The sequence below is a fragment of the Ascaphus truei genome, chromosome 8 (assembly GCF_040206685.1).
Source record: "Ascaphus truei isolate aAscTru1 chromosome 8, aAscTru1.hap1, whole genome shotgun sequence".
In the NCBI taxonomy this organism is placed as follows: Eukaryota; Metazoa; Chordata; class Amphibia; order Anura; family Ascaphidae; genus Ascaphus; species Ascaphus truei.
In genome coordinates, this window is record NC_134490.1 from 50,869,169 (window position 1) to 50,893,305 (window position 24,137).

General features: G+C 43.8%; 1 protein-coding gene across 6 annotated transcripts in view; it reads left to right on the forward strand.

The window, feature by feature from the left end:
• TDRD1 (tudor domain containing 1) overlaps positions 1-24,137 on the forward strand; it is a 48,479-nt gene that overhangs the window by 12,336 nt on the left and 12,006 nt on the right. For all 6 annotated transcript variants that reach the window (XM_075611954.1, XM_075611953.1, XM_075611951.1 and 3 more), the window contains 19 exons: positions 235-308; positions 1,610-1,763; positions 2,290-2,392; positions 4,823-4,883; positions 6,642-6,749; positions 8,949-9,134; positions 9,851-9,994; positions 10,362-10,533; positions 11,460-11,546; positions 13,862-14,050; positions 15,703-15,810; positions 17,982-18,152; positions 18,239-18,484; positions 18,802-18,918; positions 19,257-19,367; positions 19,576-19,746; positions 20,432-20,830; positions 23,561-23,680; positions 23,850-23,966. In XM_075611954.1, the coding sequence (XP_075468069.1) occupies positions 235-308; positions 1,610-1,763; positions 2,290-2,392; positions 4,823-4,883; positions 6,642-6,749; positions 8,949-9,134; positions 9,851-9,994; positions 10,362-10,533; positions 11,460-11,546; positions 13,862-14,050; positions 15,703-15,810; positions 17,982-18,152; positions 18,239-18,484; positions 18,802-18,918; positions 19,257-19,367; positions 19,576-19,746; positions 20,432-20,830; positions 23,561-23,680; positions 23,850-23,966 (2,838 nt within the window). The remainder of the gene's footprint in view (positions 1-234; positions 309-1,609; positions 1,764-2,289; positions 2,393-4,822; positions 4,884-6,641; positions 6,750-8,948; positions 9,135-9,850; positions 9,995-10,361; positions 10,534-11,459; positions 11,547-13,861; positions 14,051-15,702; positions 15,811-17,981; positions 18,153-18,238; positions 18,485-18,801; positions 18,919-19,256; positions 19,368-19,575; positions 19,747-20,431; positions 20,831-23,560; positions 23,681-23,849; positions 23,967-24,137) is intronic.

Consider the following 24,137-nt stretch of genomic DNA (forward strand, 5'->3'; position numbering starts at 1 on the left):
TGAAGAAGCCCAACAAAATGAAACAAAACAAGGAGCTACATATAACCGAGGCACCCAGTGACAAGCTAGTTTGCTACATTTTATAAACCAAACACAAAAGTATGCGATGGTTTAGAAGCAAAATGTGGCTTTAACGGTCATGGACAATGAATTCCATTCATCTGCCATTCAATGTCAACAGATCATTAGAATTGTTGTATTGTCTTGTTTCCAACTTTCTCCACCTGCACCCAGGAAAATTCACAGAGAGCCTGGAAAACGGGAACGGTTCATCTGTCACCACCTCCCCCATGGGCGACCTGAACTCCGTAAGTGAAAGCGGCAGCTATGGAACTGTTCCAGCAGCGCCGGCTCCTTTATTGTAACGGAGTAGGCAAATATTGTGTGGTTTTCCCTGCGGCTCCTGGGAAACCGCATACTGCGTCTTGCACTGCAGTGAGGAGAGAGAGTATATGAGGGGGGTCGCTGGAGCTGAATCACGGTTATTTCCGCAGTGGAGACCCCCTGGTTCCTGAAACACGTACCAGCACTTTACCGGCTGTTTTATGGATGTTTAAAACCCCCTGTGTCACATGGGCCAATGGTAATGACTGCGGCTTCCTTTTGGCCCGCATGGTGCTGGAGATAATTTAAACTTCCTTTTTGTTACCATTAGCGGGGGACTGTACCAGCAGCACCTTCCCCGGTAAGTAGCTCGGGAAGCAAGGGGTTCCCAGAACTGAAATTACCCTGCTTCCTATCTGTGGGGAAAAAACAACACACACAAGTAGTTGAAACTGCTCTTAAGTATATTGGGTGACTTCTGTGTTCCAGCGCCAGCTTATGTATTTTTTTTAATTTTAGTTTTTGCACTTTATTAATGGGAACAGCAAATAGAGGGGGAGGGGCAAGGGAAATTAAATATTCCATCTACATGTATCACAGCGGGGTACAATAAATACATTTAGGGCAGGAGTGGTCAACTCCAGTCCTCAATGCCTACCAACAGGTCAGGTTTTCAGGATACTCCTGTTTCAGCACGGGTTCAGTCAATGACTGAGCCACCTGTGCTGAAGCAGGAATATAATGAAAACCTTACCTGTTGGTGGCCCTTGAGGACTAGAGTTGGCCATCCCTGGTTTAGGGTTTACTTTGTAATTTTTGCTTTTATTCCAAATAAAATTTAAAAAAAAAAAACCTTGTACAGTTGTGTGAAATATATAACGGGGAAGATACAAAGCCGGTGGCCCTGACGCGGAAACTCATCCGCACAAGACAACAGGGAAGCTGGAATGTTTGGGGTAATCAAACTCTGGGATGGGATTCACCATCGTCTGGTTTTTCTTTATTTTCCATCTCCAGTCCTAAGGAATTGATGAACCGTTTAAAAAATTGAGACCATATATTTTTAACTATTTCAACTGCACAAGGGGTCTGAATTTTATAGTCTGGTGCTTCGGATGTAGTATTTTGTACTTTTACCATGCAAGTAAAAGCCGCCTGAGTTGCACAGGATTTTCCGTGGTTTCGACTAAGTGCAATATTTTGTGTCCCCGTCCCTCAGTCTTGTTCTTGCCATGCTGACCGTGTGTAAAGTTGCAACTAATTTACAAAACTCCCTCCTATTCAGGGCCAAGATGTGGATGTGAAGATGCGTCTCTCACAGCAGAAAAGGTCACAATCTTTCTCTAAAAACTCCCTGACTATGGATAACAACCCAAAAATCTTCACCCCTGTGAAGCCAATGTCACAGCCCACCAGCTGCCATAACTGCGGCTTGCATGGTAAATAGTTTTTTTTTTTTCTCCAGTATGTAATCACTTCAGTGGGTTTTCTTGTTTTTTGAGGGGGAAACGAGAAAGTAATTCTGCATTACAGAATGCCTAGAATTGTGTACACATCAATGTTCCTTACACTATAACAGTCTAGGATATCTAGCCGCCGAACGTAATGTGTCTACTAACCACTTACCCCATTAACTTGTTACCCTAAAGCCTAACTTTAAGTACCCCATAAACCACCTTAACCCCTAATCCCAATGCTAATTGCATGCTGCCGGGGCCGAAACTGTCAGCAGCGGAACAGTGGCGGCCAAGTGTCTCGACGAGTGACGCTGCGGCTAATAGTCGCATTCTGGGTACTGTACTTTTTTGGAAACGACAGTATTCTGCTTTTCATAATGTATATCATTTCGTTACACTTCAATGTTCCTTATAATACTGTATAACATACCTGAAAGTGGCCTTTATTGGAATACACTGTATAATTTGTTTATGCCATTATAATTATTATTTTTGGTGTTTTTTCCAGGTTCAAGAAGGTGTTCCCACTGCAAACAAACCTACTACTGCTCTGTGGAGTGCCAGAGAAAAGATTGGTCGGTGCACTCTGTTATATGCAAACCGGTTACACCGTGAGTAAGGGTTTTAGTGATTCCAAACCAGGACCCGGGCAGCACTGTGAAGGCTGAGTCTTGGTGTAGAGAAGGAGGGCAATTTTAAATGCTTGGTCATGCCACTCTTGCTTTTGTGTTCTCTAGCCACACGCTCTCTTGATTACTGCTGCTAAGGGCATTACCGTCTCCTGATTGCCAGGAACATGTTCTCGTTTTGCAAGCAGAAATTGCTTCTTTTTCGCCCCCTAGAGAAAACTGTTGGGATAGAAGAAATATGTACAGCCTGTCCCTGGTAATAGGGATTTTGCTCTCAACCTACTGTACCTATTTATACATGTGTACGTATGCAGATAAGCACAATTGATGGTAACTGCTACATGGAATCTTGTTACTGCCAATGTTCCCCTCTTATCACAAGCTGGTTCTCCTCCCATATGGAGACATTGAAACAAGGATCCAAGAGTTTACAGTTTAGTTATTAGTACTTGAAATACAGAGGTAAAGTATCCTACATAAGTCACCTATACAAATGATTATAATTTTGAAAGCATATTTGTTGTGCATTTATGTAAATCTATTAAATCTCCAATAGGAAACTTTGCCACTCCTATTAGTGAATAGTACGATCATATTGTACTCCTGGCCTGCTTTTTTGTTTTTTATTCCCTTTGTCCGGATCTCGTGCCTGTAGTGTTTCCACTCTGCATTGTGTTGGAATAACCAAGCGTGGCAAATGTGTTCAGAGAGAATCCCACATTTCAGTGAAATCTGCTTGCTAGTACGTAAGGAGATGTGGAGAAGTGACATTGTGGATTAAAGCTGCAGACCAAGCAATATCCCTACATGTTGTTTCTCTCGCCCCCTTTCCCCCCCCCCCCCTCCCCCCAACTTATTTTTTTTAATTAACATTTTTCAAATGGGATACATAAAATAGGGGCGTTGGACCAGCGGTGCACAAACTGGGGGTGTGAGATTCACTGCGGGGGGGGGGCGCGGTGTTTACAGAGGCCCCGGCGCTTCCAGAAGGGCCGGGGAAGCGGTGAAGGCCTCTGTAAACCTTGCTTACCTTGCTTCTGTAGACACATCGCCATGGCAACGTGGCTTCAAATGACGCCGTGAGGTCATGCAACGTGACGTCATGATGCCGATCCCGGAGGCAAGGTAAGAGGCGGGGGGCCGCGCAGAGAGGGGAACAGCACGCAGTGTAAATAGGGAAGAGGCGCACGTCAAAGTTGTATACAATTTATTAAGCCGCACAAAAAATAAAAGCACTCACACTTCAGAAAAGCACAGTTCAACTACGGGAGTCTTCCAGGTCACGGTGACACCCTGGAGGCCCTCCTGCTGTGCTCCGTCACAAACTACACTCACGGTGACACCCTGGAGGCCCTCCTGCTGTGCTCCGTCACAAACTACACTCACGGTGAAACCCTGCAGACCGCATCTGACCGCAGGACCGATTGTGGAGAACTTCTGGAGAGACTGTGGCTGATGGTGGACACGTCTTTGCACACACCAGCAGGGAACTACGCGTTTCGCTAATTGCTTCCTCAGGTTTTGATGGGAACAATTTTGACAACAGACAATAATAAGTCAATTAAATAATAAACCCGACATAACAGGGTGTATCGGGGGTGAGAACATCTTTATAGGTCCAAGTTTTTACTCTGTATGCTACATGTCATACCTGTTATCCATAAGGGACACTTATTACTCTAGCTCAGGGGGGTACAATCTTTTTCCCTTTTCAACCCCCTGCTGGCTTTCCCCCTCTCCTCACGTGACGGCACATGACGCCACGTTGCCATGGCAACGCTTCACCAGGAGCGTCTGAATCAAGGTAAGTAAAGTTTAAAGGTCCTGCAGCTCCCCTGGCATTCATTTAAATGCCTTCGGGAAGCGCGCGGGGGCCTCTGTAAACCCCCCAGCAAATCTTGTGCCCCCCACTTTGCGCACCGCTGCTCTAGCGCTTTTATCTTAATAGCCAGTTCTGTTATCTCTCTGACCCCTTTCCCCAGCAAACCATGGATCACAGGTCTGTTTTATTTTAAATCAGTTCTGTACTATGAGAAAATATTTGTAGCATTTAAAAAAAAAAGAAATCTGAATTTTTTAATATATTATGTAACAAGCCTTTTTTTGTTTCTAAAGCAATCAGTTACCTTCCTCTTCTGAAACTCTCTGGCACACCCCTTTTTGAGCCCTGTCCCCTCTAGCAGTGCACCAATTGTATCTTGTGACTGCCTGGTCACATGATCTTCCCCACAGAACTTTCCATCTTTTGGTCCTCCACTTCTGCTGCACTTAGGGACCCTCGAGCCTAATCTTCGCTGATCGATAACTTGGCTTATTACTTATTGTGTGGATTGTATTGATGCACATATTAAGGGGGGGTGGTGTATAATAAGTTTCGACTGCTGCTTTAAGAAATAATTGCTTTGCTTTCAGAGAACAGCAGAATCGTAGCAAATCTCCCAGCGATGTTGGTGAGCGGAACATATGTCCAAAGGTAATGATGTTTCAGGAAGTGACTGTAATTGTTGGAACAGATTTGGCTGCTGGAGAAAACATTTTGCTTAGCTGCAGAGTATCCAACATAAGCCATGTGAAACACTGGTCTATTTGATTACTGATAGTATCATTGTTTTTTTTCCTACATTTTAAAAAGTTTGAAAAATCTGTTTTTGCCTTCTGTATGACTACGTTTCCATAATAAAAAATGAAACATTCCATACTGATAATAAACGGCATCTTTTAGTTGCAGATATGAAGATCATGGGTTAGCAGATGAGCACATTTAGTGTCACATTTTAGTTTAATCTGTACGAGGGTTGCCTTTTATTCTCTAGAATCCAGTGATTCCCAACCTTTTTTGCTTGGAGGAACCCTTGGAAGTATTTTGAAAAATCTCGGGGAACCCCTATCTGGCTGATACATATTAGGTTCATTTCACACCTCACAAGCCTCCTCTATTTCCCACCCTCTACACATGTATTCCTCGCCCCTCTGTCTCATTCACTCTCTCCCCCCACGCCCCCCTCCTCCCTCCCGCCTCGCATGTATTTCTCCCCTCCATCTCACTCTCCCTCTTTTCCTCATTCACCCCCCCTCCTCTCACTCGCCCCAACCTTCCGTCAATTACCTTACTCTCACTTAATCCCCCCCCCCCCACAAAACACACAACAAAAAAACTCACACCCCTAAATACATATAACCCCACAATACATAATAAAAATACCTGCCCCCAGTAATACATATTAAAAATGCCCCACCAATACATTTTAAAGAACCCCACCCCCAATACATATTAAAAAAAATCAGGCCGCACAGGTAAAATCCAACATCATATCTCATATCTCCCCCAGCACCCATCATCATCCTCATACACCCACCCCCCTGCATCTCACTTCACTCTTCTCAACCCCCCCTCTCTCCCCCGTATCTCACATCACCCTCCGCCACCCTGGATCTCGTAGGTGGCGGGCAGGAGGCGGTGGAGGACTGCACGTGCTAGCTAGCAGCAGGCACTGGAAGTGCTGCACTACTAGAGCGTGCTCCTACCCTCATGCAGTCCTCAGAGCGAACCCTGGGGGGGGGGTTAGACTTTTGCACCGCGGACCACGCATTGAGTGCGGGCGGCTAGGCAGAACCCCTGGGACTGCTCCGCGGAACCCTGGTTGTGAATCACTGCTCTAGATTAGAGTTTAATCGTGGGTTAAGGACGTGCGGCGCTAGCAATGATCTTGTGACTGATATTTGGAAGTGCAGGTATTATGCGCTGCTCGGCAATCGGAAGCTTGTTTGCATATTAGCTGAGAGCCATATTTTAACAAGAAATAAAATATAAATGTGTGTGTTTAGTGTTGTGATTGTCAGAACAAAGATGCCACCCATTGGGCAAGAGGGGAGTGATATTTTTTTGGACACTCTGACAAAAGAGGAAGCTAAAGCATTGAGAAGTGCATGACATCTCCCACACTTCATTCAACACGGTCCTGGCTTTTCAGCTGCTGGCGGTCAGGCATCCCTTGGACTCTATATCCAATTAATGTTCAGTTATTAACCTTTGTCTTCTTTTTTTGTAAGCGGTATTATAGCGCAGTGGGGGATTAGTAAAAGTACACACGTTTGATTTGCTTATGGTTCATATCCCATTCTCTGGGGAAATTGAGCTAGTTTAAACAATTGCTGTAATAACTGCTCTTGGCTGAAGGATTCACTATGGGCGTCTGTGTTACTCATTCCTTTCTACCCTGTCTCCTGTCAGGTTGAATATTCTCCTGTTGGTAATACCAAGACGTATCCGGATGTTATGAACAAAATCACAGTCTCAGATTTAAAGGAATCCGGACTGAAAGAAGGGATGAAGATACAGGTGCAGTTAGTGTAACAATAATAGGCCGATCTGCTGCACACAAAGTAAATTGCTTTGTTATTTTATTCTGTCATTTATAGAAACATAATGGAATGGTACAACAATAGACACCAGCTGTGAATGTTCACATTAGATACTAGTATATTTCAGTTTACAAATATAATAAACAGACAAAATAGGGGGAGCATGGGATTAGAGAAAAGTGCAATATACAGACGGTATGCAGCTAACAATATTCAGGTGTGATGGACAAGGGGCAAAGTCCACAGGATAATAATATACTTACACGGCCGTGTGTAAGCAAAAATATTGATTGGTATCTGTGGTAGATAAGTTCTAGCCCTTACGAGCGCTGGTACAAGTGAGTCAATAAAGTATAACAATATATATACTCACACGGCCCAGTGTGAGTAATGGTGAAGGGTAGGTATCTTTGGGGTTAACTTAACCCATCCAAATGTAATGACCGGACATGGGAGACTGCCCTCGAGCGAGACTTCAACAGGAACTCACTTTCCGGTTTTTACCGTCAAGCAAGGTCTCTCCCCGATGCCATGATGAAGGGGGACAAGTGAGGCACGATTTCAGTTTGGGTTAAAAAGTGACATTTATTCAAACTCACATACACAAATAGTGAACCCCTGGCCTTCCCACGTAGCCCAGGATCAAGCTTCAGCAACCAGTTACTCCGATCCCGCGTCCGGGGTGCAGGAAGATGGAACTGCCCTGCTCGGCTGTAATGGCGGCTTTGCGATCTGGCTACGGAAGCCTCCGTGGGAAACAAACAGCTACTAGATCGAGCAACGCGTTTCGCCTGAGGAAGCCGATTACTCGGCGAAACGCGTTGCTCTATCTAGTAGCTGTTTGTGTCCCACGGAGGCTTCCGTAGCCAGATCGCAAAGCCGCCATTACAGCCGAGCAGGGTAGTTCCATCTTCCTGCACCCCGGACGCGGGATCGGAGAAACTGGTTGCTGAAGCTTGATCCTGGGCTACGTGGGAAGGCCAGGGGTTCACTATTTGTGTATGTGAGTTTGAATAAATGTCACTTTTTAACCCAAACTGAAATCGTGCCTCACTTGTCCCCCTTCATCACGGCATCGGGGAGAGACCTTGCTTGACGGTAAAAACCGGGAAGTGAGTTCCTGTTGAAGTCTCGCTCGAGGGCAGTCTCCCATGTCCGGTCATTACATTTGGATGGGTTAAGTTAACCCCAAAGATACCTACCCTTCACCATTACTCACACTGGGCCGTGTGAGTATATATATTGTTATACTTTATTGACTCACTTGTACCAGCGCTCGGAAGGGCTAGAACTTATCTACCACAGATACCAATCAATATTTTTGCTTACACGGCCGTGTAAGTATATTATTATCCTGTGGACTTTGCCCCTTGTCCATCACACCTGAATATTGTTAGCTGCATACCGTCTGTATATTGCACTTTTCTCTAATCCCATGCTCCCCCTATTTTGTCTGTTTTTTGCTTCTGTGTAAGGGCTCTGAATTATCCCTTTATTGGGGTTGAAGCAGAAGGGATCTAAAGGCTGTCTCTAAACACCTGAAGGAGAGCCATTGTTGATTTTATTGCTGTATTGTAAGCACCTATTGATCTAATACTCAAGGTAAGCGCCTGGTTCTTTTCCTGTACAAATATAATAAACTGACGAGTGAACGGTTTCATGTTCCTTGGTTCCTTGTGTGAGATGTCATTGAAAATTGTCGACCTTTTTATGTGGACAGTGAGTGAGCTAAAGACACACTTGATTGACAAAAACAGTGCCATAATTTCCAAAGAACCCAAATGCAAGAAATAATTAGCCTGCCAACTGGTAATTGGCAGGCTAGCTATGGTCCGTGGCACATTATGTTGACTTGCCACGTCAGTTCTGTCCGGCCAATGAAGCTGCCTAGGGACGAGGTTTCTGTTAGATCCGCCGCTACGCATTCACCGCCGCCGCTACTCATTCGCTACTCATTCCTGCCTTAGCTGACCTTATGAGCGCAAACTGTTGGGTGTTAGGTGACACCTTCAAAATATACGGGAGAAAACTAATATGGCTTCACTTTTTTGTGAGCCAAGTGCCTTTTTCCAAATTCTACAGAGATCTGTCGAGACAAAGTGAGCAGAAGGAAGGCGGCCTTGAACAGTTTCCTTTTTAATGTTGTTTTTTGTTTCCTTTCCGTTATATTTTTTAGGGTTGTGTCCTGGAATTTTCAAGCCCAAGTAAGTTCTTTGTGCAGGTTCACAATGCAGAAACGGTGGAATCTCTCTGCAAAGTCACAGCCAAACTGAAAGACATTTACACCAACACGCTGAACCTGAAAAAAGGTTATAAGCCTGCCACAGGGGAGATTTGTGTGGCTACGTATAATCAGGACAAGGTAATACTGACCATTAAAATGTAATGGATTGCTCTGCATTTCTGAACTATAAAATGCATGTTATGTATTTAGTGTTTCTGACATGCCAGTGTGGGCCATGCATTTGTATAGAGTGCCTACCTTTTGCTAGAAAGATCTTGTTCCTTTTCTGATATCGGTCATAGGCCGCTGTTCAATATCCTGTGAAGGCACTTCCCATTACTGGAGAAGAGATCTGCTTCATTCAAATGAGTGTGGCTTAAACCTTCTCCAGCGCAGGGAAACTGCTTCATTTATTGAATAAGGTTCATTTATATATAATGCACAGCAGGGTTTTGATATGGGATTACAGTACTTTGTAATAGTGGTTCCAAAACCTTATTCAGTATGGGAACAACATGCTATATGTATGATAAGGCTCATAACATTACTCTGCCCCAGCTCTCTCACACAAACCTCCCCCCAAATATAGACACACTGCACTTCTTTTGCTACAATGTTATTAGTAAATTGGTATTACTTGCGAGGCAGACCTACAACTCCAGGAACCCCATGTTTCCATGTAAGGGGACTCTCCGGGGTAGACTCTTAACACTCTTGGGCAAGTGGTGGTTTGTGAAGCTGTGGACCTGAATCAGTGCTTTGTAGTAACCTTGGCGTTAAGTATAAGAGCTGGCTGAGATGTAAATTCTTATTCTCTGGCGCTTTGGTGATTGCTGCTCTCCATTCTCTCATAGAACTGGTACAGAGTTTTGGTGCAGGATATTGATGTGCCAAAGAAAAACGCCCAGGTCTTGTATCTAGACTTCGGGAATCAAGAGACCGTAGCAGTGGATGATCTGCAGCAAATGCACAAGGATGTTGAACTGACCCCTCCTGCTGTGAGGCTAATACTTATTTCCCTGTTATTACTTCTTTACTTTGTTTTGTGAGGAGGGAGAAGTCTTACTGAAGGTTGTAGGGTAGTCTGCATCAATTTTAATACAATTTCAAGCTTTACACTATATTTAAACTTGCACCATGTGTTCTGTCCCTGCTTGTCCAATTGTTAATGGATCTCTAATGTATTGCATCTTTGCTGTCCCATGATACAGGGATACATTACCAACGTTTTGAATGAATGTTCGGTCAAGTCATCACTCGTGTCCCCAAAAAATTATCTCCCTCTTGGCACCGCAATTGTTTTATCGTCTTCATATTCACGTCCTGAATTTGGCTCCTGTGACCGGGTCTTCTGGGTTTCCACAGGTCATGAAGTGCTTCGTGGCCAATGTTGTTGTTCCTCCATATGGGTGGACCCCAGAATGCCTTGTAGATGTCAGAAAGCTTCTACTAGGACAGCAATGCTCCATCACAATCCTTCAAGTGGTGCAGGAGGAACTGCCGTGTTATGCAGTAGATGTCGTTATATCCGCTTCAGGTTTGTCGGACGACCGTTGCTGCACATGGGTGACCTTTGTGTTGAGACACAGCAGGGCATTTCCTAATGAGCCGGTAAAATCAGAACCCATAGCTTATGGTGTATTTGTGCGTCCCGTATCCCTTCTGGTCCTAAAGACACTGCAATTATTGGTATTTAGATTTTGTAGTTCCGTCACTTGGTGCCCCTCTGGTGGCCTAACATAAACACAGCACTTGTATTGGGGTATTCTGTATCTCCTGGTAATATTATGGACAGGGAATAGTTCCATGGGCGCCTATAAAATTTTACCACTATAAAGGATATACGAAAACCAAGCCTGTTGGTTGTGAAGATTGTTGATCCTCACGGTGGGCTTGAATATTATACCTTAGTCCAGGGGCGCGCAAACTTTATTTGCGACTCACCCCCCCCCCCACCTTACCTCGCGCAGCGTCATATGACGGCGCGGGGTCGTGTGCTGTCACGTGACCCGCGGCGTCATTTGACGTCACGTTACCGTGGCAAACATGACATCACGTGACCCGCGTTGCCATGCCGACACCTGCCACCAAGCTTCTGAACCACGGTAAGTGTAGTTGCAGAGGCCTCGTGCGGTCCCCCGGCATTTCATTTAAATGCCTTGGGGAAGAGCGCGGTACCTCTGCAACCAGCGCACCCCAGTTTGCGCACCGCTGCCTTAGTCTATGACCGCTTTAAAGGTATCAAACCATTAGCTCTTCGTGCACTCCCTGCATGATTGGCCGGCGCTGCAGGTATTGTTTTAGGCACTGACCTGTTTAATTTACATAACCCCTTCAGTGCCAGCAGGGGAATGCAATGTGCTGAAGAGGGTCCGTATTCCCTACGTTCCAATGGCACAACTACATAATTAATTCTTACTCGTGTTTGTCAGAGACCTGGGCACTTTCATCCTTCTATTCCAGGAGTACATATGGATAAGCTGCTTCTGGAGAAGGGTTATTCCTTCGCTCAAGGAAAAAGCCAGCTGCAAATGGAGAAGTCTGAAATGGGTAAGACGCTAATACAGCGGCGGTATTGTCCTGTTTGTATAGTGAAGAATATATATTTTAGTTGAATTATTAAATAACTTTACTGCTAAGCTGCGCTACTACTACACATTTACATTTTTATTTATCTTCAGTACAACACAACGTTTATAGCTTCCCTTGTGATCTCTTTGGTTTTGGAATATTCTTTCCTGTTTCATTTTATGTTTGTTTCACTTAAAGCAGCAGAACTGGTGCCTTTTTATTTGTAGTAGGATTGAAGCTGCGGGCTTCCGGAGCTGAATCGCGTTCATTTCAGCTCCAGGCACCCCCTGCTTCCCGAGATACCAGCACCCCCTTTGGCAGTAAGTATCTCTGCAGTGTCCTGCGTCACATTGGCAAAGTAGGAAGTCGCACCGTATGAAGTCACGGCTTCCTGTCATGTGGGACATTTAAGCTGCCATTTTGATAGACCCAACGAGCCCAGCCAGAGCTGTTAGTCACCCCCTTACTAGATAAGTATCTCGGGATGCAGAGTCCCAAAGCTGCAATAAACACGGTTCAGCTCCGGAGACACCCTTCATTAAACCTTTCACTCGTTCTGCTGCTGTAAGGGGTAATTCTGTCTGACGCAGCTGCTTGTGGCATGTTCTGCCTAAAGTTTCAAATGACATCAATAGAGCTTTTCATTCGAAAACGATCTGAACGTCTCCTTCAGATTAAGATATACGGATTTACCCCCTTTATTGTATTCGAATTCCCTCTGTTTGTAAAATGCAGTATACATTGCCTCTATATTAATAAAAAAAAATATACATACATAACATATCCTTGGAGTATAGCAGGCAGGGTGAATACTGGCATAGAAAACCAGTTAGAATACAGAAGGCTTTCTGACCGTGAACAGACATGTCCACGTAATCACGGGAGGAAATGCTAGAGGACTGGAATTAGGCCACTGAAAGGGAAGTACCACAAAACTAAAACCGTGGATTATCATTCTTTAAAAGTGAGGCGGCGTGTGGGTCCGGAAACCTTTACAGGTAGCATTATTTTAGTTCTAATAGAAACAAGACCAGGAACGGTGTCTCTAGGGTTGTTCTTTTTGTCCGAAGACTCCACACACTTAAACCGTGGGCTGAGTGAACACAAATGAATTTAAAGGTTCAGCGCAGGTTAATTCATACGTTAGCTGTATTGTATTCTTTTGGCCTAATCGGTGTTTTCTGTACAGAAGACTAAACCGAAAAAGGGAGGGAATATAAAATAAATTTCTTGGCGAGTTTTAATATGCCACTAGAACTAAAAAAACTAAATCGATCTATGTAGTGTTGGAACGGTCATTGCACAAACACAGAAATACAGTTGCATGTAGTTTCTAGTCACCTTTGTATGATGATGCTTCCACTGTAAGATATAAATCAAATGTAATAGTACAGTGACATAAAAAATAGAGGATCTAATTTGATGAGTAATCTGTCTCCAAAAAGACATACAAGAAATCCTTGTTTGTGCCAACAGTAGTACTTTATAAACTCTGCACCGATTAACTGTGCTAGTAACACTGAAAAAAGGTCATCGGTACAATGTGAGGTCCGTAATAGATTGTGTAGTTTGGGCAGAATCTTCATATAAATAATAAAATTAAAAAGTGGAATATATTTCTATTGATATGTCTAGTTCTGTTACAGTTAGCCTATCGACAAATGTTAATCCAGAGATATATTATGGTGATTTATTTACACGACATTATTCACAAGTGTATTTTTGTTTCACTATTTTTTAGCATTAAATAGTTAATTGTTCGGTCATTTATTCATTTATATTTAAGAAACCGTATTGTATATATTTTTTTTAGATTTTCCACATTTTCCCATGTACAAGATCACTATATTGCTCTTTCTTAAGAATTAATCTTGTTTTTGTGTCCGAATTAAATGTGAAAGATGTTATACATGTAATGAGCGGCCCAGGGAATAAAGACAGTCACTCTGACAATGACACTGAGTTTGAATCAGGGGAACCTGGTTCAATTCAGAGTGTCGGCTCCTTGTTACATTTGACAAGTCACTTTATCTCCCTGTGCCTCAGGCACCAAAATCATAGATTGTAAGCTCCTCTGGGCAGAGAGACTGTAACATTCCTATGTGCTGCGTAACGCGCGATATACTGTAATTGTGACGCGCTTTGAGTCCCATTGAGAGAAAAGCGCTATATGAAAGTTATTAAAATCTTATACTTGAAATGACTAACATGGGGTCAGCTGCAAACCCGTCCTTGTTTCATGACCTTGTGCAGTGCCTTTGAGAGGGTAACCCGTCTGTCATGCTTTTCCTTAGGTTCCCTTGTGGAAAAAGTGTTGGGAGACGGCAAGGAGAAACGGGAAGAGCCCAGTAGTGATTCGGTGGCTCGGCCACAGACCGCGTCGTGGAAAGTGGTTTCGGTTTCTGTAGGAGATGTTTTCAATTCTCTGGTCTCCGAGATCCAGACCCCAGGGGAGTTTTTTTGCCAGCAGGTGCACAGTGCGCGTAAGTGTCGCCGTGTAAATGTTGTGAAGGTTTTTAATATACAAATCTTCGTGCTACCCAGTCAATCCAAGGAAGAGGATCAGTTGCCAGTTCATTGAGAGCACTGCGCTTATAGTGCCGGCGACAGCGACGCGACGTTGCATCCAAACACATGCATTACCGCCGCCGTCATGTGCGTTTATAGTAAGCGCGGAGCGACGGCTTGGTCGCGATCGCTGGAAGTCATCTCAATTTTCCAGCGGCCACAGCCTGAAGTCGCCGGCACTGTAATCGTAGCCTAAGGCCCTGGTAACTACGCTGCACGCGCGCCCGCGAGAGTGGCGGTGCGTGCAGCCGATTCCCTGGTCTGCAGGGAGCTGCAGACCAAAAGACGAGGGAGGGGGGGCGTGACGCGGGAGGGACGTGGGCGCGGCCGTGACGTCACCCGGCAGGTTCGCCCTCATTAACTGAACCGCCGGGGGCGTGGCTTAGCGCTCTGTCGCGAGTCCTGCTCTCAATTCTATTGAGAGCAGGAGCAACTCGCGCCACAGCGCTGCGGCCCGCCCCCCGCGCAGCGGGCCCGGTGCTATTGAGGGGAGGGCTCTCGTCCCTGCAGCGTCCGCCACAGTGGGCGCTGCAGTTGCCAGCGGGGTACAGGCCTAACCAGGCATTAAAGCTGCAGTCTAAGCAATATGTTACATGTGTTTTTTGTTATTTTTTTATTTATTTATTTTCAGTTCTGTACTATGAGAAAATCCTTGTAGCTTTTTTAATTTTTTTTTTTTTTAACAATATTTAAAGACTTTTTTTAATTTAAGTTTTAGGTGAAGGTGTGGAGGTAGCCAATTGAATATTCTAGGTCACCCTCTGTCCCGGTTGAGTATGTTAATAGCTTGGTTTTAGTGGTTGTGATGACCAATTCAAATTTGTTAGTATGTTTTAGGCCCTCTTTATTTTATAACATGGATTAGGTCTTTTAAAGACATTTTTAATATATGCTAATGTAGCACGCATTTTTGTTTATTTATTAACTATTTACAAAGTCGCTCCCCCCTTCCTTTTCTGAGACAGGTTCTGGCTCTTGAGCCCCCACCCTCTCTCTAGCAGTGCACCAATTATATCTAGTATTTGCCTGGTCACATGATCTTCCACACAGAACTATGCATTGTGGGAACTGTTTTGCAGCAATAGCTGAATTAAATAACCCTGAGCAAAGCGATTTGATTACAGTAGAACGGATCGATCTGCAACGTGGCTGATCACTTATCAGTGTGCAGATTGTATTGATGCACATATTGAACGGAAACAAATATATATTTTTAACGGCAGCTTGAACAGCAGCTTTAAAAAAGTTATGGTGGGTAAAAAAAAAAAAGTGGCAAACCCTCAACCGTACAGCAAATTATAAAACTACCACTTGTGAGCAAATTCACACGCCTGATAGGTCTGCAACCTGCCCTTCACCGTTCTCTTTGTTTACAGCGCTTCCACTGCAGCCAGGGATTCTGGGTAGTGACATGAACACTCAGTGAGTCACTGTTACCACATGAGCCTTGCCCCTCCTTTCTAAGCAGCAGATAGTCAGTGACATGTTGGACTGGGACCCCTGTCTAGAACATCTTTACATCGTATTCAACATTCAAACTCACTGAAATACTCCATGCACTTTACAGGCCAACTCGCTGAGCTACTGCAGTCCATGAGTGAACATTGCAATAAGACGCCTGCCAGCCCAAATTATAAACCAGCTGTAGGGGAGACGTGCTGTGCACAGTTTACAGGTAAATGAGACGTGTGTGGGACACTGCTAAATATGTGGGACACTGACTGCTTCTGTACAGATATTTATTTGAAGCACATCACTTAAAGTTTAATAAACTCCTGGTGCTTGCCAAACGGCAATTCGCAACTGTGTCAAACCGAACGTCTGAAAAATAATTGGAATACAGATGCAGCCAGACTTTGTCCCTGGAGCCACGACGCCTAAAGCCAAACACTGCGACTCCGTGGGCAGTAAAACTGGGGTGGTCTGTCCCCCAGAAACTCACTGCCTGGGAAAGCCGTGACACACTTGCAGTGGGGGTCTCCCCGCAGCGAGACCTCTGAGGCTGTAGCACACAATTGATAGCGTTCACCTTGTGAAAACTTGAACAAAGTATATTGGTATCAGGATTATACTGTCCGGCATTAAAGGACTGTGCACTACCACCTTATTTAATATTTTAATAATTTAATATTCAAGGACTTCATTTCCACAGGCTCAGTTCTACAAGATTGGCGTAAAGCAGATGTGGTGCTTATATTTAAAAAGGGAGCTTGATAACAACCGGGGAATTACAGACCTGTAAGCCTGACTTCAATAGTGGTGAAACTTCTTGAAGGTTTAATACGGGATAATATTCAGGAATACCTAATGGAAAACAAAATTATTAGTAATAGTCAGCATGGATTTATGAAGGATAGATCTTGCCAAACTAACCTTATGTGTTTCTTTGAGGAGGTAAGTAGGGATTTAGACCAGGGTAATGCAGTTGATGTGGTCTACTTAGATTTTGCAACGGCTTTTGATACGGTTTCACACGAGGTTGGTGTACAAAATAAAGCAAATTGGACTCCGTAATAATAAATGCACCTGGATTGAAACCTGGTTAAAGGAGACAACAGAGGGTTGTCATAAATGGAACTTTTTCAGGTTGGGCTAAAGTCGTGAGTGGAGTACCTCAGGGATCGGTACTGGGACCCCTGCTTTTTAACTTGTTTATTAATGACCTTGATGTTGGCGTAGAGAGCAAAGTCTCCGTTTGCTGATGATACTAAATTGTGTAAGGTAGTAGAATCAGAGCAGGATATCATTTTTCTCCAGAAGGACTTGGAGAGACTGGAAACATGGGCAGGTAAATGGCAGATGAGGTTTAATACAGATAAATGTAAGGTTATGCATTTGGGATGCAAGAATAAAAAGGCGAATTACAAATTAAATGGGGATAAATTGGGGGAGTCCTTGATGAGAAGGATTTAGGCGTGCTTGTAGTCAGCAGGCTTAGCAATAGTGCCCAAAGTCATGCAGTAGCTGCAAAGGCAAACAAGATCTTATCTTGCATTAAACAGGCAATGGATGGAAGGGAAGTAAACATTATTATGCCCCTTTACAAAGCATTAGTAAGACCTCACCTTGAATATGGAGTACAATTTTGGGCACCAATCCTAAGAAAAGACATTATGGAACTAGAGAGGCTAGCTAAATTAGATTTATTTACATTAGAAAAGAGGCGTCTAAGAGGGGATATGCTAACTGTATACAAATATATTCGGGGACAATACAAGGAGATTTCAAAAGAACTATTCATCCCACGGGCAGTACAAAGGACTCGGGGCCATCCCTTAAGGCTGGAGGAAAGGAGATTAAGGGTTTAATCTATTTTGGGAAATGGAGGCTTCCCACCCCCCACCCCCCTCCGTGCATGTGATGCTTGCGTTTTACCTATCTATGTAGAACTTGGGGACCTACTACCGCCAATTTTAGGTCCTTTTATCAGAGGCAGCATGGTTTGTGTTGTTGGTACCCATTCTCGAAATGTAAACAAAAGCTGTGTGATGAAATCCTTGCCACCAAGTATCACAGTGACAAACCATGTAACATTAATTATATGCTTCTATAAAACTGGAATTAATTACATCATTACTTTATTTTAAATATACAATTGCTGTCCATTGTAATTGAATACTCCTATTCTTCCAGACCTTCTAGCAAATTAAATGTAAATGCATAATCTTTCATCAACAATGCACTGAAATGAAATGTGAAATTGGTTTTCCGTTGGAGAGCCCTTCCGGTAAGGGAGTCGTCGTCTCCAGCCCACCCCTTTCATAACATGACCTTAAAGTGGCTAATCTCTGGTGCTCCCAACAGCTTCAGCAATAGCACTGATCAGTTATTGAATTCCTTCCGCAGAGGACAACCAGTGGTACAGAGCCATCCTTCTGGAGTATGTGTCCGATGAATCTGCACTGGTGGGATATGTAGATTTTGGGAATACGGAGTTTCTCCAGGTCTCCAGACTCCGTCCCATTCTCCCGATGATGTTGACTCTTCCCATGCAAGCTATAAAGTGCAGTTTGGCAGGTATGTATGTGTGCTTATGTAGGTACTTTTACACGTTTTATTTTTTTTAATGTTGTTGAGGAAAAGGTAACACTTTGTTTTCGCAGCTGTGAAATCTGCCACGGAGACATGGTCTCAAGAATCTACTTCTCTGATGAAGGGTCTGGTTGCGAAGAAGATGATCACGGTTCGAGTGGTGGGTGAAACCGAGGATTCGGCATTAGTGGAGCTGCTGGATGGATCTGTGGAGCCGCAGTTAATCATTTCTAGGTGTCTCATTGAGGCAGGTGTGGCAGTCACAGGTGACATGGACCATGCTAAAGCTAGCAGCGAAGAGGAGAGCAGGATGAGTGGTGAGTGAAGCTGTATCGGTTACAATTATTCCGCAGGTGCCGCCATATTCTGATTAACATGGGTAATCGGCAAGACTTGCAGCCCCTCCGGCATTGCATTGGTTAATGTAACGTCTTGGTGTCCCTCAGACAACTATTCAAAGTGCTGTGAAGCCGCCTCCCTGTGGGAAGATTTTTAGCCCCATTTAAATACATGTTTGAGAACAAGGAAACTGTGGTCTAATAGGGGGCTATGTGCACACGATGAAGGGGGTGCTATGAACTTTGAGGGGGGGGTTACTGATCTCTCCCTTTTGTGTTTATTGCTCCCACTGAAGATGTGGATTCTGTTCCACTGAAATGGGCTGAGCTTCGTGTTGGACACGATGTGGAAGTTGCAGTCTGCATGCTGTACAGCCCGGGAGAATTCTACTGCCAGATCTACAATGAGAGAGGTACATTCTGCATGCTACACGAACTGATATTTTCAAGGCAACTGGCAATGTATTAAGGATTCATTTTATAGATGTTTATTGCATGTCTGTGGAGGTAAAATGTTCCAAGCTGTGATTGGGAGGACAGATATCTGATGATATATTAGCATTTTCAGAGGCTGTTTGATTCATTCTTCAGCGTGAGCCACGACACTACATATGTGTGCAGCATGTCTCCTATTAACAGCTGGAATGTCAGCCACATGCAATCTCTCGTTTGCTTTTTTAATACAGCAGAACTGGTTATGTGTAGATGAAACCACAAACTAATAGGTTTTACAATTTGTATATTCTTGTAGATTTAGAAACTCTCATTGAAGTGAATAAGTCACTAGGCGAGTATTGCCTGCAGCATTCACCCAGAGGCTGTTCTCCTAAGAAAGGAGAGGTGTACTGTGCCTTCTTCTTGGGTAAGTAATGCAGCCCCCTTGGGGGGGCGGGGGGGGTTTAATAAATAAAATGCTGAATTATATGCATCTTGAATACTTTGTACGGAAATTATTTGATATGTTATTATTCATTTGTTGGGTAGTATTGCCATCCATAAACGTTTGCAGGCTTTGGCTGGACAAAATGTGACCGTTCTTGGTTGAAATCCACCCCCTGCTTTCCCGACAGGTGATGGAAACTGGTACAGGGCGATGGTGATGGAGGTTGCCCAGAATGGGAGTGTAAATGTGTGCTTTTTGGATTATGGAAACACGGAGGAAGTGTCTGTGGACAAACTCTGTTTGATCCCCCCTAGATTTCTGGAACTTCCTTTTCAAGCGATTAGATGCAAGCTGTCTGGTGAGTCGGCAGAACCTGGGTCACAGGTCCTCATTGTAAGTGGGGCTTAAGTAGTCCTGAAAACTTGGATCGTTCCCATTGTTTAGAATTTCCTTCACACAAATTCAGAATGTTAATAGATAATATATACATACATTTATTGAAAGGTGTAATGGACATACTACAAAAACCTCACTTAATCTAACAATATTGCCTTTCAAACCAATTTGGGGTGAGTGATACAACCTTTCAGGAATAAGGTTCTCCGTTGTTCTTCCCTGTATTGGAAAAGCTGTTTTCCATTCCCACCAAAATGTTTCAGAGGATACTTCTGTTGCATCTTTAAATGTTAGTTTCCCAACTCCAAAACAATCCACGGGATCCTCAAAATATTTACTTGAACATATCTTTCTCAGTGTTCAGCCAAACGCAAAGCATTAATCTCGAATATGTATTCCCCTTATCCATAGTGTTCCAACTTTATTTTTATTTTTTCCCCATTTATTTTTCACCTTACAATCTCTTGTGTTCAAATGTATATTCTTTATGAGCTGTTCCCTCTATTTGCTGTACACACACACACACACACACACACACACACACACACACACACACACACACACACACACACACACACACACACACACACATACACACATATCCTACCGCTTCTATCTGTACGCTAACCAAGACCTTCTGTTCATAGGTGTGAAGCCTGTCCATGAAAAGTGGGACAAAAAAACCACAGAGAGATTCCAGACGTGTGTTACAGGGATAAAACTTAAGGCCAAAGCTGTTGGCAAGAGTGAAAATTGTTTCTCTGTAGAACTGGTGGAGAGTAAGACTGAGAGCCCTAGAGTTATCAGTGAGGTGCTTATTGCTGAGAACGCAGCTCTGCGAGATGATCGTAAGAAGGATGGTCCAGTAATGGGGACACACCACTCGCCACCGCACAGGACGTCAAAAAAGGTTAACATCTCGCCAAATACAGCGGCCAAAGGCAGAGCAGACCAGCCAGCCCGGAGAGAGTTACTCAAGCCTGACTCGTCTCCTACGCAGGAGCAAGTGGCCCGTGTGAGAAGTTCACCCAAAGGGGATTCATCAGGTAAAATATAAAGAAATAGAAGTTGTTTAATTGGGAAACTGTTTAAGCAGGGCACGGTGATCGATGCCTGTGCTTTCAGAAGCATCAAGCTTTTTGCCTTGATGAGCATCATTAGTCTTGCTAGTGGCAAGAGAAACCTAACGTGGGGCCTCCCCACCAGAACTGGAGAGCATGAGATTACACAACACCCGGCGGAGCTGCAGCGGAAGAACATCCCCACCCCCCTTCCTCCCTAGGGTCTGTCGTTTTTGTTTGTCTTTTTATTTACCTAGTACGTCTCATATTTGTTGTTTTATAAGTTGGGCTGCTAGCCATGGTTATTGTGTATGTATGATTAACGCTGATTTTAAATATGCAGTTCACCTTGCAAAATGTATATGAACACCGTGTGTGTAAACCATGTGAGCAACCAATAAAAATTAAGTTGGAAAAATATAAAGAAATAGAAGCATGAGTTGGACAATAAAAGGTATAGACCAATGTTACTCGTACCTTAGCTGTTCCTATTACCTTGCCAGCGATTATAGGCAATATTTAAAAGCACAAAGCCTGGCAGAGAGAGCCTTAGATTGCTTTTATGTACAATAGTAATATTACATAGTCACAAATAGTGGTATTCCGCACTCGTGCTGTCACAATTGGTTAAATGTAAGAATGCTTTCACTCTCGCTGCCGTCCGCTTAGAACGCCACAATCTCCTATAAAGAGTGAAAAGGGAGCTCACAGAAAAGAAAGAAAAGTGGAAGAGGCGCACTGAGAAGCAATAGGATTTAATAAAATAACCCACAAGAGGGCTTTACAAACACTTTAACAAACAATTAATTAACACAACTATTCTAGGTGGTGAGTTGGACCGGGGAGATCTGGATGTCAGCTGGGGGCAAAGATGGCTCAGGTCCGGACCCGAAATGCTCCGTCTATAGCTGATCTATCCACCTTACAGCCGGTTTTACTCGCCATTTCGGGTCCGGACCTGAGCCATCTTTGCCCCCGGCTGATATCCAGACCTCCCCGGACCAACTAGAATAGTTGTAAGTTAATTAATTGTTTGTCATTGTATTTTAAAGTGTTTGTATAGCACTCTTGTTATTTTATTAAATTCTATTGCTTCTCAGTGCGCCTCTTTTGCATTTTATTTTCAGTAATATTATATAGTATTGTATCGTTCATTATCATAATGGTGATGAGGTCCAAACATGAAGGGCTGCTGCAACATCTTCCCACTGGGAGGCACTTGTAATGTTGTTGAACATGTTCTATACTGACTGTGCCAGACTTATAACACTTTTGTTTGTTTTCATATATGGATGAGTAAGGTCTAGATGTTTGATATACCATTATTTAATCCGTTATCTCAAGGGCCAGATGGATCAATAGGCTAAAAAGTCTGGATGTATCGGACATAGGATAATTATCACAAAGATTGATTCATTTGCTTAAAGTAGATTACTTTGTCATTGACTTGGATACTTCAAAACTCAAGTACGTTCACTTCTCTTAGGCCAGGATTGATAAGGCACCGATAACCTGGAATTGTGCTTTGTTGCCCCTTTATGGAAGCCTGATAATCATCCCCCTTATTGAAGCGTTATTGTTACAAGACATTTGCTGTTTGATTAATTCCTGCTTAAAAGCCTGGCATATATTGTTGCCAATTTTGAAGATGGTGTGTGGGCTTGTAGTGACTGCGCCGCCTTTTGGAGTGAATGAAAGGGGTTTAATTTTCAGTGAATGCACTTTGGGAGGTCAAAATTGCCTTAAAACGACCTTAATGAGGAACTTTGAACAGACTTGGGGATTTTGAAGCATGGGGATGGGATTAGGGTCAGTAAGTGGTTGGACTCATTAAGTGCTTCTTGGACATATTGTCCTTGACCTCAACTGTAGCACAAACTGACCAGCAGGTGGCGTTGAAGACATATCAGGTTTACAAATTTTCTTAAACCGTTAGACTGAAAACTAAGAATGGAAGAGGTGGTGGGGAGGCATTGGGCATGAGGATATACAGTAGAGGGGACAAATGCTTTGCTTTATTCCAGTGATCTACGATAAAGTTACAAAAAAATACTTGTATCAAGCAGAAAGGTTAAAAGAATTTGGAATTGCGGACTTAAAGAACCATACATGCTTTAATCGCAAATCGTATCAAAATTATTTTCTGGTCCTCTGAATACCTGTGTATTTAAACATCATGTTTAAGAAATGTTAATGATTGGCTTTCATCCCACCGCCCCCCCCCCCTCCTTGTAGTTCCACACTTGCTTTTAGATACATCCCGACACATGTTCCAATCTCTAACTTGTTCATGTGACATTCCAAGATCGCACGGCATTCAATAGTGACTGGGAGTACAGCTTGCCAGTAAATAGACGTAAGAGCTCATAAATGGTTATGACGTGTTTATAGAGATTGGAAGGAAGCTACTGTATAACCTCCTTTTCATGCCTGGTGAATACGTCCTCCTCTTTTTCTCCCACCTATTCCAATCAAGTAAGACGACCGCAAATTCCTCTGGCATCCGTGCAAATGATATCCTAATTTACTGTTACCAGTGTGAGATTAACATTCCTTGTCCCAGCCAAACAAAGCAATCCTTTTGACTGATGTTGAAGTTGGTTGTCGTGACTTGTAGCTCACTGTGTGATAAACGAACGGTGGCTTCTTGGTTATGGTTATCTTTGTGGTAATTTTGGTATTTGCATAACTGAATCCACTGTTCCATGCGGTTAGAAACCGGTGTGGCTCGCCAGTGGAGAACGATTGAATTGCCACTAAATGAGGCCGTACATGGTCACGTGCTGGGAGTGATCACTCCGGACCTGTTCTATGCCTTTCCTAAAGAAAACCGAGGTGAGTAGAAAACGTGTTCCTGCATGATTACTGTTTATCCTCTGGGGATAAAGGTGACTCCCCCCCCATTCACCCAAAGGCCGGTTTGATTTTCTAAATCTTTAAGAGTGACTGACTGTAGGGCATTATTCTGCAATATTACTGATCCATGTCTCGCTTCTCCTTTAAGTGGATGAGGCGAAGCTGCAGCAAGTGATGGTTGAGGTGTCCGGGTACGGCAGTGCTGAAGCGGGCAAACCGAGATTTAAGCCATCTATCGGAGATGCCTGCTGCGCCAGGTTTACAGGTTGGTGCAAGATACTTTCGGTACCTTGCTCTGCGTAATCCGGTTCTGCCCCTCCTAATCATTTTTAGCAGGGCTGGCTGGGATGTTTGCGGGGCTCAGTGCAGTCACGTGCGGGACCTCGGCTATTACCTTCCCTGGTGGCATCTCCACATGTATGCGCCTGTCGTCATA